The 15,844-nt window shown below is 36.3% G+C and overlaps 1 protein-coding gene across 1 annotated transcript in view; it reads right to left on the bottom strand.

The window, feature by feature from the left end:
* LOC102244723 (guanylate-binding protein 4-like) overlaps nucleotides 1-15,437 on the bottom strand; it is a gene marked incomplete at its 3' end in the record, with an annotated part of 47,712 nt that extends 32,275 nt beyond the window's left edge. The window contains 7 exon segments of the mRNA XM_014540335.1: nucleotides 10,381-10,562; nucleotides 10,837-10,939; nucleotides 11,691-11,903; nucleotides 12,641-12,921; nucleotides 14,268-14,510; nucleotides 14,872-15,068; nucleotides 15,332-15,437. Of these exon segments, the coding sequence (XP_014395821.1) occupies nucleotides 10,381-10,562; nucleotides 10,837-10,939; nucleotides 11,691-11,903; nucleotides 12,641-12,921; nucleotides 14,268-14,510; nucleotides 14,872-15,068; nucleotides 15,332-15,369 (1,257 nt within the window).
* Nucleotides 15,438-15,844: the final 407 nt, after the last annotated feature.

The following is a 15,844-nucleotide window of genomic DNA, read 5'->3' as shown; positions in this document are numbered from 1 at the left end:
TTCTCTTTCATTCTTTTTCTTTTTTGCTCAATCCCTCCAGCTCCCCCACTTTTCAGAGAGGAAAGTAGTTTGCTTATTTTTATTTCATTTTTTTAACTTGTTCAATTTTTTTCTCTTTCTTTTTTCAAAAATTGTTTTGCCTTCAAAAGTGATTTTTTTCATTATCGATATAAATTCTAGCATGTATGTATGTGTGTTTGTGTATGTGTGTGTAAAATGCCTAATTTTATAGTCCAGACATATTTACAAATATTTTGTTGCATAAACTTGCAGGGTTTTTTTTTCTTTGCTTCTACTAGGGTATCCAGATTTAGTGGGGGTGGGGAGTATTAAATAGAATTTGATGGTCTCCTTCAAAACAAATAATTGAAAAATATGAAGTAAAAAATGAATATTTAAAATGAGCCAAAACACATAACCAATATTTTTAAAAAGCTGACAAATACTGCCAACATGTTCTCTCTTCAGTTTATTTCATCTTTGCAAACTATATGGCTCAACAGAATTGCAAGCATCATGATTTTAATTTTAATTTATTTTTTGTGGCAATTGTTTAACTTTCTGACGTTGCTAATTCAAGTGTTCCTAGTGGAGGGGAGGGGAGCTGATTAGGAAGTTATGTTCTTGGGATTTTTAGAGTATGTTACACATTAACAATGATTCTCTGCTTCTCATCTGGGAATATCTCAGCTTATTTTGAAGTTTCCTGCTCTGTTCCTGGAATCCCTCCTTGAGAAGGCATTCATGTTCCTGAAAGAGAAAGTGGAGACTGAACTCACACAATTCCAAACATTTTCCACATGAAGGTAAGAAATATGTCTAAGTAAAGCCACTGGGCTTCACAAAACTAGCAAATAGTTAAGTGGGATTCAAACTTTAAATCTGTTTGATTAAAACCACTTATTTCTCTACTCTGCACTGTGCAGAGAAAGAGAGAGAGAGATGGTTATTTATCATATTAATTTTATCTTCTTTTGTAATGTATGCATTTATCACTCTACACTTTTTTATAAATATTGTTTTAATTGAATCCTGCACATTTCAAATGTAGAACTTTTAAAAAATACATATTTTTATTGATTTCAGAGAGTAAGGCAGAGGGGAGAGAGAGATAGAAACATCAATGATGAGAATCATTAATCGGCTGTCTCCTGTATGCCCCCAAATGGGGATCCAGCCCACAACCTCTGCATGTGCCCTTGACTGGAATCGAACCTGGGACCCTTTAGTCTGCAGGCCAATGCTCTATTGGCTGAGCCAAACCAGGTAGGGCTCAAATGTAGTATTTTCATTTTAACTTAGTTCAAAAGATTTTTTATTTCTATAGTAATTTTTACTTGAGCTATTTAGAAACATATTTCTTAAATCTTATATTTATGGTAAATTTTTCTACATGCCTTATTTCTAACATTATTTTACCTGGTCAGAGAAAACAGCTAAGATTTAGAAACAGCTAAGTGCCCATCAGCAGATGGGTGGATTAAAAAACTGTGGTACATCTACACAATAGAATACTATTTAGCTGAAAAAAAGAAAGAACTCAGCATTTGCAACAGCATGGATGGACCCGGAAAGCATTATGCTAAGTGAACTAAACCAATCAGAGAAAGATAAGTATCTCACTCATATGTGGAATATAATGAACAACATAAACTGATGAACAAAAATAGACCCAGAGACATAGAAACATCGAACAGATTGTCAAGCCTCAGAGGGAACACGGGAGGGTGAGGTGGTGGGGGGAGAAGGGATCAACCAATGAACTCATGCATATATGCATAACCCATGGACACAGACAATAGGGTGGTGAAGACCTGGGGTGGAGGGCAGGGTGGGCTGGGAGAGGTCAGTGGGGGGAAAGGGAGATATATGCAATACTTTCAACAATAAAGATTTAGAATTTGAAACAATAATAATAATAAAAAAAAGAATATACCCTGCAAATGTTGGGTGCAATGTTCTATGGATAGTCATTAGGTCAGTTTTGTTAATCTTATTGCTCACAATTTTTTGGCTTTATATTTTTGTTAGCCTTTTCTAACAATTACTGAGACAATTTTTAAATCTCTAGCTATGATTGTGATTTCTCCTCTGTTTCTCAGCTTCTGCCATATATAAATTTGAAGCCTTATTATTGGCTGTAGGCATCTATTTAAATTTAAATGTAACACAAATTTAAATACTTGACATATTTTAGGCAAATTGAAGCATCTATCATTATGAAATTACTATCCTTATCTCTACTAATCCTATTGGACTTAAAGTTTATTTTGTCTAATATTAATATAGCAATTCCAGCTTTCTTTTGGTTAATATTTATGTGATATATCTTTTTCTATTCCTTCATTTTACTGCAACATAGAATTTTGTTTCAACTTTTAATCCAATCAAACAATGCTGGTATTTTCTGGAGCATTTTGATCAGCTCTGTCCAGTAGAAATGTAATACAAGACACATATGTAATTTAAATTTTTTAAGTAACTACATTAAGAGAATAAAAAGAAACTAGTGAAATATATTCTAACAATGCATTGTATTTAACCCAGTAGGTTCCAGGATATTATTTCAGCATATAATCAATACCAAAAAAAGCTATTAATGAGACAATTTATACTTTGTTTTACTAAGCCTGAGAAATCTGATGCATATTGCACACTTACAGAACATTTCAACTTGACTAGTCTTATTTCAAATCTTCAACAGTCAAATATGGCTAGTGGGCACCATATTGGATTATGCAAATTTACAATATTTATATTTAATCTAATTTTGGATTTAAAATATGTGTTCTTATGTGTTTTGTGTTTGTTCTTCCTATTTTGTTTCTTATTTTCTCCTTTCATTCCTGTTTTGGACTTATGCCAGAGTTGCAGGCTCGATCCTCAGTGTTCAGCGTACAGCATGCAGCATGCAGGAGGCAGCTGATCAATGATTCTCCCTCATCATTGATGTTTCTCTCTCTTCTTTTCCCTTCTGTGAAATCAATAAAAACATATTTTTTTAAAAAATGGTGAGAATATAACATTGCCACTAATATAAAATATTTCCCTCCCCATTTCTAGCATAAAGGTAGAAAAATACTTGCTATACACATTGTAACTTGCTTTTTAAAAAATGTAACAATATAACCTTGACCTCTTTCCACATTATGCAGAAAGCTTCCTTTTTTTAATTCAAATGTCTACTTTTCTATGGTTTATTTAGTTACTTATAGATTGACTAGAGGCTCGGTGCACAAAATACATGCACTGGAGGGGGTGTCCCTCAGCCCAGCCTGCACCCTCTTCAATCTGGGACCCGCAGGGGATCAGGTCTAAACCGGCAGTTGGACATCCCTCTCACAATCCGGGACTGCTGGCTCCTAACCACTCACCTGCCTGCCTGACTGATTGCCCCTAACCACTCCCCTGCCAGCCTGGTCACCCCCAACTGCCCTTCCCTGCTGACCTGATCGCCCATAACTGCCTTCCCCTGCCGGCCAGCTTGTGACGACGTGGGGGTGACCATCTTGTGATGACATGGGGGTGGCCATCTTGTGAGGGCGTGAGGGTGCGAGGACCACCTAGGCTTTTATTAGTATAGATATTTTGCTTATTTCTAATTTCAATTCCATACATTTCCTCCAGTGAAAAACCTTGTATATATTTTCCTTCATATAAGTGTGGAATTATTGGTAGAATAGACATAATAGTTTGTACTTTTTTAAATGTCTTTTTAAAAATTTTATCTTTACTCTTGAAAGTATTATAGATGTCACCTCGCCCCCCCCCCCCAACATTGACCACCTCCACCCTGCTCCCATTTCCTCCCTAATCCTGCACCCTCCCCAGGCCTTCACTGCACTATTGTTTGTGACCATGAATTATGCATATATTTACATAAATTATTTGGTTAATCTCTTCCTGCCCCCTACCCTTCCCTCTGAGATATCACTCTGTTGCATGCTTTCATATCTCTGGATCTATTTTGTTCATTGGTATATTTTGTTCATTAGGTATCACATACATATATGTGAGATCATGTGATATTTGTCTTCCTCTGACTAGCTTATTTTTCTTAGCATAATAATCTCCAAGTCCTTCCATGTTGTCTCAAAGGGTAATAGATCCTTCTTTTTTTACTGCTGCATAATATTTCATTGTATAAATGTATCTGATTTTTTATCCACTCATCTACTGATGGGCACTGGCCTTTTCCAGATCTTAGCTTTTGTAGATAATGCTGCTATGAACATACAAGTGCACATATTCTTTCTGATTGGTGTTTTGGGATTCTTAGAGTATATTTCTAGAAGTGGGATCACTGGGTAAAATGGCAGTTCCATTTTTAATTTTTTGAGGAAACTCCACACTGTTTCCCATAGTGGTTGTACCAGTCTGCATTCCCACCAGCAGTGTGTACTAGGGTTCCTTTTTCTCCACATCCTCACCAGCACTTGTTGTTTGTTGATTTATTGATGATAGCCCTTCTGGCAGATGTGAGGTGGTACCACATTGTCATTTTAATTTGAATTTCTCTGATGATCTGTTATGTTGAGCATTTTTTTCATATGTCTCTTGGCCATTTCTGTGTCTTCTTTGGAGAAATGTCTATTCAGGTCTTCTGCTCATTTTTAAATTGGATTGTTTGTTTTCCTTTTGTTGAGTTGTATGAGTACTTTATATATTTTAGAAATTAACTCCTTATCATATGTGTCATTGGCAAATATGTTCTTTTATACAGTGGGTTCCCTTTTCATTCTGATGCTGGTTTCTTTTGCTGTGCAGAAGCCTTTTATTTTGGTGAAGTCCATTTGTTTATTTTTTCCTTTGTTTCTCTTGCCCTAGGCAATATATCAGTATAAATTCTACTATGTGAGATGTCTATAATCTTTAACTTCAATAGAAATCATCAGGTTTCTCTCTTTTGATGTTTAAACAATTTCCATTTCCATTAACAAGATAAAAGTGTTCATTACTACATAACTTTGACAGTGGAATGTATTGTCAAACTTGTGAATTTTTGTCAAGACGATGGACTACAAATGATTTCTCAGTGTACTTTTCTTATTATGATTAAAGGAGAGTATTTTTCATATGTTTAAACACTATTTCTTTTCTGTAATTTATTTATATCATTGTTTGTCATTTTCTACTCAAGAGAACTTTACATACTAGTATTGGAGAAATTAGCTATTTGTGACATTAGTTACAAATATTTTTCCCAGTTTACCATTTTTTAAAAAATATTTTTTTTTATTGATTTCAGAGAGGAATGGAGAGGAAGAGATAGAAACATCAATGATGAGAGAGAATCATTTATTGGCTGCCTCCTGGATGCTCCACATTGGAGATTGAGCCTGCAACCTGGGCATGTGCCCTGACCAGGAATCAAACTCTGATCTCCTGGTTCATAGGTTGATGCCCAACCACTGAGCCATGCTGGCGAGGCTCAGTTTACTATTTTTTAAATAATGTTGTTTGTAGTGTTTATTTTGACAAAAGTAAGGATATAAATTTTTTTATGTAGTCACATTTAACATTATTTTTGTTAATTTAAGTCAGCTGGGTTTTGAGTCACATTTAGAAAGGGCCTCCCCTCTGTAGGTTTATGAAAACATACATTTGGTTCCCTCAAATAAATTTTTATGGTTTTTATGTTTCAATATTTTCATCAAATTGGATGTCCTTTACTGTGTCCAGGTCTAACTTTATCTTTGTTCAAATGATCATCCATTTGTCTTAACCCAGGAAAAAAAAATCCATCTTTAAATTACATAATTCTCATAACAGTCTATTTTTTGGACTTTCTGTTCTATCTATGATGAGTTTATTCTAGAATCAATACAACGTTTTCTCCACTTCTTTCTGGAGATTTCTTTGTCCACTTTTTGTGTAAATCATTTAAGACTGTTTTGTAACTATGCTTTTTATTTTCACTACTGTGGCCTTAATCCCTAAATTTTGACATATTATTCAATATTTCTATGTTTTCCTAAGTACGACCAGAAAGAGTATCACAAGTTGATTATAAATGTGGGGGTCTAGCTTCAAAATGCCTTCTGTGGCATTGCCCTTAGACAATTTATTTAATTCTAATGCTTTCATTTCCTCTACTTTACAAAAACAACAACCATAACCTTAATAATAAATAATGGTAATAAATTTTATTAATAATATTGTTAATTATAATTCATGGAGTCCTTATGAACAGCGAATACATTATTAAAACTCATAATTGGCACACAATAAATTCTGAATTACTATTAGCTAGTATCAGTAACTACTGGTAATATTAATTAATAGTTATATTCGTTTCTGATTGCTGCAGTAACAAAGTACTACACATGACTTAAAACTTAAGTTAATAAAGTTAATTATCTTGCAATTCTGAAGTTAGGAGTCTCAGGGGGCTAAAATCAAGATGTTAGCAGGACTGCCATCCTTATAGAGGCTGTATGGGAGAATCTGTTTCCTTGCCTTTGCATTTAAAACTTAATCAGTTGACCTCACAGAAGCAGCACTGTAAATGTCAGAAAATGTAGTCTAGCTCTTGGTAGCTTCAAGTAACTGTCTTATGTTCATCTTTTCTGGTCATTTTGTACCTGATGACCACCTCATAAGAGAGTCATATGAGATCAAAATATTTGGGGATAAAGGGAGGCCAGAAATGCTGGTAGGAAAGAATGTGAATCACTGGTAAAAGCAACATGCACCTCTGAGGGGCTAACAGTGATGGCGAACCTATGACACGCGAACTCATTTTTTTGGTTGATTTTTCTTTGTTAAATGGCATTTAAATATATAAACTAAATATCAAAAATATAAATCTTTGTTTTACTATGGTTGCAAATATCAAAAAATTTCTATATGTGACACGGCACCAGAGTTAAGTTAGGGTTTTTCGAAATGCTGACACGCCGAGCTCAAAAGGTTCTCGATCACTGGTAACAGAAAGGAGAAAAACTATTTTTTCCCTGAAGATATAACAGAAGTATTGATCTAGAAATCAGATGATATGTAATACGGTCTAAGTTAATAGTACCTAGCTTGGAACCTTAGATAGCTGACGATTTTGCTTAGTCTCAAGTTGTGTGTGTGTGTGTGTGTGTGTGTTTTGAATCTCTATAACAGAGGTAGTAATAAACTTAGTATTTATTTTGAAGATGGTGCTGTTCTTTTCAACCAGACATTTCCTTGGATATTAAGATGCATTTTATTTTTTATGAGTTATACAACTTGCAAAGGCAATATAGGGTACTGTTAAGCAAATGCTCAGGAGAGCATGCTGTGCTCTTTGGTACTTTCTGAAGTTCAGTTTAAATCTAGACATACAGTTGAGTACCACAGAGCCCTATTGATATGGGAAGTTGGCATAATAAACATCTCCTAAGAAGAGAAAAAAAGACAAAGATTAAAATTTATCATTTTCTTTTGTAAATAAGTAAATTATATTTTGAGCAACTAAAAAAGCTTAAGTTCCTATCATATAACTCAACTGGGAAATTCCTTATATAAGTAAGTAGTCAATTTAAGGAAAATAAAAATAGAGATTTATGTAATGATTCTATAACTTTTGAAGCCTATTTTACTGGAGATAAAACAAAGAAACAGAAAGCAAATAAAAAGATGTAATAAAATGTGTTTTATTTTCAGTCTTTAAAGTAATTCTTAATCCCCTTAGGGAAATTCAGGAGGCCTCCCCATAGACTTTTCACAGTTGGGGAAACAAAGTGGTAGAATTATTTAAAACTTTTTATGGTGCTTTATGTTTAAAAATATGTACAAATATATATGTATACGTCATAAATATTAAGAAAAATCAGTAGGTTTTCATACATGATTGCAAAGAATTAAGATTGTTTAACTTTACCATTATAAGCAGGCATAAAATAAAATGAGACCCATCAGATATTTTGACACATTATCTGACCATTTATTTATAGGCTCTAAAGGATTATAAAGACATAGCACACAATCATTTAATTCAGTATAAACTGCTTTTTGATATGAAAAGTCCTGTTTAAGTTATGACCTTGATGAGGATAACATAAAGAAAAGGCTTCTTTAGCTCTTTGGCCTATGACACAATTTCCATACCGAAAGTTCTTTCTAACTTCTAGAGCACCTCTACTTCATTACAGTGCTATTTGCTTACAGTTTAGACTCTCCCTAAGCAAACTCTACTGAGCATGACCAGTAATCACATCACTTCCCATAGACTGACTGCCTCCACACAGTTGAGAACCGAACATTGTCGCTGCTAAGAAGCTAGGTAAAGTGATGACTCCCTGCAATGGCATCCAGCATATGACCACTTGACAGGAGTGCTGCCCACCTGAGTGAGTTCAAGATGTTGATCAAGTCCCATTTGACTGAGCCTATTGTGAACCACACACCCCCTAGGTCACTTTCAATCCCCCCAGAGAAAATTAGAGGGATGGCATTGAGGTAGAAGAGGAAGTTTCCCCAGAGAGAACCAGCCCACTATCTCTACCAAATAAATGCAGTGATCAAATGCCCTCTGTTATACAATTCATAATCTTTTCAAGGAAGTAATCATCATTGAAACTATTGAAATGTACATTTTACCAATTATGGGCATCATAACTTAGTAACAGTACAAAAGTTTGATATAATTATTATAACATTTATTTAAATGGTAATTTGTCATGTTTTATAGTTTCTTGTTTCTTTCTATCTTCAGTGGAAAGTGAACATGAAAAGAAGTTCAGGTGTTTAGCTTTAGAGTAAGATACAATCATCATTTCGTGATTTTGCTTGCTGTAGCTGCTGAATTTCATTCTGAAGTCTTCTTATTTCAGCCTCTTCTCTCTCCCTCTGCTTTGCAGCCTCTTCCTGAAGAGTGACAAATAAAACTAAAGAGCTTAACAAAAAGTAATATTCACATCACTGGGAGTGCGGGGTGGGGAGGATAAGCCAAAATCATTGACTATCCTCACTTATTTTTTAAAAACATATTTTTGATTGATTTCAGAGAGGGAGGGAAAGGGAGAGAGAGATAGAAACATCAATGATGAAAATCATTGATCGGCTGCCTCCTGCATGCCCCCTACTAGGAATCTAGCCCACAACCTGGCATGTGCCCTTGACCAGAATCTAACCTAGGGCCCTTCAGTCTGCAGGCCAATGCTCTATCTACTGAGCCAAACCAGGCATATCCTCACTTATTTTAAGCCATCAGTAACAATTCTCCCATATCTCTTCCTCTAGCTGCAGAAACATCACCATCTCTCAATTCCTGAAGGATTGGTGTTTCAAGAATTGCATCCTGAGGTCCCTTCTCCCTTCCTCCTTGGGCAATCTGAGTCACATCTTGACTTCAGTTTTCATTTCTACGCAGAGGAATGTCAGATCTAATTCTTTGAGGAAAGGCTAATACAACAACTGGGTGTCAAAGTGACAATCACAATCAGGTGAGGCGTCTGAGCCTTAGATCAGGGAATTTGTTTCCAGTCTCCACAGTTATAGGGCAGGAGTGGATGAAAGACTGAGGAGAGCAAAAACCCCAGGTTGACCATTCTGCCCTTTAGTGTAGATCTGTATTCACAAAAATGTCTTGGAGCTTCTGGAAAACTAGGACCTACAGGTAGACGGGTCACCCTGGGGGAAGTGTTCATGTAAGAATTCATACTCGGTTTGCAGAAATAAAAACACGGCAGTTCTCATTCTCTGGGAAGGCAGTTTGGATAACTTTCTAGGCTGTGTGATAGTGACATTTAGTTATCTCTTTGGAACCTAATGTTTTTAATGAGAAAAATGGGGACATAATGGTTCTGCTTCACAATGAACAGATTAGATGAGAGAATGTGCATAAAGTACTTTGTACAGTACTTGCTGCGTAGGAACTACTGCTTATTCAGTGATGATGATAATAAGGGCTTGGCTGAAACAAACTCTGCAAGTTAAAAGCCTCAGAATCAGTGACAGTTGAGGCAAAGACAGGGACATAATATGAAATCAATTTAACAAAGTAATCTACGACCAAAGTAAAAGATTTTCTATAGCAATTAACCACTTAACAAAAAAGACTACTGTGAGTTAGAAATATCCTTATTTACAAAGTACAGTGCTTATTCTGTGCTCAGCACTAATCTAAACACAAATATTTACTCACTTAACTATTAAAATACCCTATAAAAGAAGTGTTATTACTGTCTCCACTTTCCACAAGTGGAAACTAAGGGACAGATAACTGGCCCAAACCATATATTTAGTAAGATGTGGAGCTGGGATTCTTACCAGGCTGTCTGACTCCAGAGTCCTTGCCCTGAGCCATAAAGTTATGCTGTCTCTCCCTCTTTGTCACTGTTTCACGCTCTAATCAATACAGAGAGAGAGATGTGATTAAAATGATGAGATGAAATAACGGGTGAGTACCTGGAGCTGACGTTCCCGAGCCATCTGTTCCTGTGCCAGCTGTTGGGCTCTGTTTATCTCCATTTGTCTCAGTTGCTCCTGATGCTGTCTCTCCCTCTCCTCCATCATTTGCTGGTTCTGCCTTTGAATCTCCTCCAACCTTCGTGCTTCAGCCTTTGCAGCCTCTGCTTTCAAATATGCTTCTGAGAAAGAAGAAAATGACAAACTCCTATAGGATTAAAGTGTCCCTTCCTTCTGTCTCCTGCTCTTATTGCTTATTACTGCTTCATAGAGAAAATTCCCTGGGGCCATTTTGCCTTTTCAGATGACAGTACACACCCACCCAGATAAAGCTTGAGGAGCAAAAAGTCATCTTTGCCATTCTTGCTCTAGTCTGAAGATCCCAGGTAAACCAGGCCAAGTTAATTGAAAATGTACAGAAAGTTCTATCTTGCATTTCTTCCATTTTCCTCTCACCTTTCCTCTCCTTTTCCTTCGCGGTGAGAGCCAGATCTGTCTGTAGAATGGCATCACTCACAGACTCCTTGGACTGTAAATAGTTCTGCAGAGCTTCTTCAGCCTAGGACCCCAAAGCCATACAGTGAAAAGTAGGAAACGGTGATTGGGCATGTTGTAAACCTTTTTATTTATTTTTCTTCCCAGCATCTTTTCCTCCCCAGAACTGCTCAGCGTGCACTCGGTGGAACTGTCAATCAAGCCTCTTCTGTCACAGGAGTGGGCACAAACTCTGGGCTGGCTCATCAGAGCACCCAAGTTCACTGGGTACAAAATTTGGTGCAGGTGAGAAAAAGCTCAACATGGATGTTTTAGAGATGGATACGGGTGCTGGGGAAATGCTCTCTCTCCTCTGAGACTGAGGGCAAAAGATCTAGTTAAGCTTGAAGATGTTGGTGTCCTCTTTGCTGCCATGCCTGAGGATGAAGCCAGTAGGAAAACAGAACAGAAAACTAAGTGGGAGTTGGAAAGAAAAAAAGGAAAGGGGAAATTGATGACATTGTTTAAATTCCTGAAGGTAGCTGTAGTTGCAACTAAATTTAAATGTTTTATGTAAGCCAATGAATTACTCTTTTTTCCTGTTCGTTTCAATTACTGCAATTCTGTCCTATGTAACCAAAAATGTCCCTTTGTTGCACTGAATGTTGATGGTTGCAGTAAAAGTCTGGTGATTATGGTGATAGTTCAGTTTAATTCTACAGCTATCATTAGAGTATAAATACTCTCTTCCTGTCTTCACTGGATTTTGAAAGAAGCCCTTCCCCACTCCAAACCCCGAACAATTTCCCACAATTAATGCATGAAACAAGGAATACCTGTATTCCTTTCCTGGGCTCCTGATAGTACTTTGCCTTCAGCTCTTCTCTCTTCTGAATGAAGAGGCGGTGCCCTCCAGGCTTTGAGTAAACCCCCTGCTTCACATATTCTTCTAGAGGACCAAAAATATCTTGAAGTAAAGCTGAGCAACGATCTGATGATGCCTCCAAGTTCTGCTTACGAAAGTCATCTTGTTTTGCTTCCAGCAGGGTCTTCAAAGGGACAAAAGCCCATGGAAAAGATGTTAGCGATACTTCAGTATTTCTACAAGTGATTCTCAGACAGAATCTCTATTGATTTTCTAGAAACTAGAGAACTATCAAGCCTAGGAAAGTTCCAAGGATGTTATGGTATAGAAAAATGACTTTAGTTTTGTTTCCAAATCTCCTGAAACCCATTTCTCTTGATATTTCTGCTTTAGATGTGATCTTCAGACTACAGATATCTAACCTCAAGCCCTAATTTTTTGTACAACCTACTCATTTACAACCATTCCTTGTTTCTGTATTTTCCTGGGCCTTGGACTCCCAACAAGGAGGTGGAGTGGAATAATTGGCTAGAATGATATGAGTGGATGCTATGAAATCTGGAGACATGATATTTTAGTAGAACCATTTGGCAATTCTGTGTACTTGATTAATATAAAAGGAAAGTTAATTAATACTTTATGGATGTAATTTTTAAAGAATAAGATTAATTTAAAAAAATTAGTCCATGGTTATAACATGGTGAGTTGTGAGTGTGTGAAAGTATTAAAATCCATACAACCCAGAGTAGTTACATGTTGCTTGTTTGTTTGTTTTCAGAATAAAAGTGATATCTTGATCATATAAGAGTCATTATTTTTCAGTCTAGTAAGAATTGCTTTTCTTAAGTCCCCATTTTGCATTTCATAGCAATACTTGTATTACATGTAAGCCCCAGGAGCAGAGCAAAGAATATTAATTACCTCTAATTCCTTCTGGAACCTTTGGTCCACATCCTTGAAGGAATTATTGATGAAGACTTCGATGGCTTCCTTCTCACTGGTCCTGTGCAGGTCCAGCAGCTCTTGGAGGTTTTCCGTGGGCAGCTGCACCTTCTGGGCCATCTGCTGGTCATAGTGGGCAATGGCTTTTTGTACTGCAGCTGAATTCTTGATTTGGGCCAAGGCCAAGACTGTATTCTCCATGCTGGGCAGGTTCCCACTGCTGATGGCATTGACATAGGTCAGCACCAGGCTTTCTAGACCTTCACAGGAGAAAGAGATGCTTGCATTATTTGCAGAAAAAGAGGGCATGCTCTAAAATTGGATAGTTCTGAGAATGTTAATTTAACAATGCATTGCCTGAGCTTTTTCAGTATTCTGCATAGTGTTCAAGTGGCTCAAATATGTGCTTTTTGTTTGTTTGTTTTGTTTTTGAAAATTGTATGACTAAGAAGCCAGATCTTTCTTTGGGAAAAGAAAGTGTTTAAAGGAGAAATATCAAGCTCTATGTAATCATCCTCATGCCATCCTTTTTCTATTGAGAAATGAGTAAATGGTTAAAGTTATGCCTATTCATTTTATTAGATTGCTATAGGCCTTTCTGGCCTCTTTATTCTTTCCTTTCTTTCTCGCTTCCTCAGGTTTCATTTTCCTTCAGAATTCCCTTTTCTCTTCCACTTCAGTATGTAAAGCTGGTAAGAGTATTAGCTGAAAAAACACAAAGTGAGAAAATTAGACTGGCTCGCCTTTACTCTTTGTTAGAACTTTCCTATTTGTCTTCCTTGTCCCTTGCATACTTTTGTTTGCATTCACCATTCTCCTAGAACATCAATTTTCAACCTTTTCCATCTCATGGCAAACATAAACTATTACTAAAATTGTGCTGCACACCAAAATATGTGGGTTTTTTTTTTCCTGATCTGACAAAAAAAATAGGTATAATTTAGATTCATTCATACCGGTTGGCTATTGTGTTGACTGTTATCATATTTTTATTTGACATTCTAAAGGAAAAGAAGTCAGTGCCCCTGACTAAATAGTCGGATATTGCATGTTTTAAGAATTATTGAGGCACACTGGTTGAAAGTCATTGCTCAAGAGTATAGCAATCATTCATAGAGTTCTGAGGCATAGTGACTTTAGAGAAAAAAATCTGGTCCAAGATGCTTTCTTAGATTTCCTTTAAAGCTCTAGACAACTTGAGCCTCTGTTTACTTAATGTTTATATCAAGTACGTTCCAATTTAACAGAGAACCTATATGTTATCTTGTGCTTATCTAAGGCTGTGACACATAATAAGTATCCATTATATTCATGGAATAAATGTTGCCAACTCATGTGGTTAGTCCAATGGATCACTTATGAATAGAACTCTTTAACTTTATCTTTTCTTCAGATGATATTGCTATTTTATCCTAGATTAGAGGCATTACTTAAAAAATCAGTAGGAATGTTTTGGGTATCCACTGGAACTTAAAAATGTGATGTATGTAATTTTCTTGGTCATAACTGATGAAGGATTTTCAACATAGACAGTGAAAGGAAAAACTTTTAACAGTGCCCCATTCTTTATGTTGAGTTGAAGGAAAATCCTAAAGAAGGTACTCACGAGGCCCATTAACTTTGATGCCTCCTGAAAGAGTTTTTGCCTTGGAATGGTGAAAGATGTAGGAACAGAAATCTGCCACTTGTTGCACAAAGTCAGGATCCAGTTCATTGTTATGAAGTGTTGGAAGATGGGCAAGCTTCTTCCGGTGAGTGGGAGAGTCAAAGACAAAGCATTTCTTTCTTGCAAAGAATGTCTGTATGCAATGACGGGGCAAATTGAAATTTTTATGATTTTCATCAGTGTCTGGGGAAGAAAAAAAATGGGTTTTATTTAGTATAGAACTAGCATTCATTTTAATGTATTTCCCATGAATAAATTTGCCTTTAAACTGATGTTATCTATTTCAACACATCTCTATAAACTCTAAGCAAAAAGTTAAAAGGTAACCCATCAGAGAAAGGAAGAAAGTAATTTACTCCAAGAACATTCAGTAATTCAATCTCATATTGAATCTAATAGTTCACTTTAAATTAGTAGGGTTCATTATTTACTTGGCAGTTTAACCAAATGATTAAATATAGGAAACTATAAATGTAACCACTTACACATAGAGATATTCTTATATTACTTCTCTCTCTCTTTCCGAAATTAAAGTCCCTGTTACCTTCTTTCAGCTTCAACGAGTTCTCCAGGTAGTCATCTGCTGTGATGTGTTTCCCGTCTGCTTCCAGGGAAAGGTAGAAATCTCTCAGAGTCCACACTAAGTCTGGACAGAAGTTCACAGCATCTGCTGCATCTTCAACCCCATCAAGATCAGGTGGAGAAACTGTCCTGAGCTGATTTGACAGTTCTATTACATAACTGAGATATAATTAAGGAAAACTGGTTGGAAATAGGACTGAATCTAAGCCATATTGCATTCCTTACATCCTTATACCATTATGTTCTCTTTTGGTTGTAACCAATTCTTCATAACCTCAGTAAGTATAAGGGCTGTTTTTCTTGTACTTTTAATGTTTATCGCGTTTTTATTTTTGTGTTTGATTCAAAAGGTTCATAAACACAGCTGGTGGATAGAAGAGTTTTCTCTGGCTTTGGTGCCATCCTGGATCATAAAAGGATACTGCAATAGATCGATAGCCCTCTGGTCAATTTTGTTCATGGTGTTGTAAACAAAGGTACTACTCAATAGTATTGCCAGTGCAAAGATCTGAGTATCATTGTTCTGGTCACCCTAGAAGTCAAAACAAATTTAAGTCATGTCTCATGGCATTCCCAGATGAGCAATCATTAAAAATAAGCCCCTGATCTACAATGTTAAATGAACAAACAAAAGTGATTGTGAAAAACATATCACTTTAAATAGAATAGTTCTGTCATTAGCATTGATAATTTTTGTTGCTATTTTCACTATATTTTAATTTATATTGACACAAAAACATACATGGTGATGACTACTGAATGTCATTGGACTTTTGGCATATGTTTTTACAAATCTTCCCCTATCTCAACCATATCACTGATGACCAATTAGGGTCACCCTTGCTGGCTGGTTCCAGGTGGAATGTTGGGGTGTCATGGATTCTGTTGTGGCTGGAGGCTCCATGGTGACCCAGCTGTCCTGTTTTGATGGTCTA

This window comes from Myotis brandtii, unplaced genomic scaffold (assembly GCF_000412655.1).
Source record: "Myotis brandtii unplaced genomic scaffold, ASM41265v1 scaffold2417, whole genome shotgun sequence".
Classification (NCBI taxonomy): Eukaryota; Metazoa; Chordata; class Mammalia; order Chiroptera; family Vespertilionidae; genus Myotis; species Myotis brandtii.
This window is presented reverse-complemented; position numbering and strand designations above follow the sequence as displayed.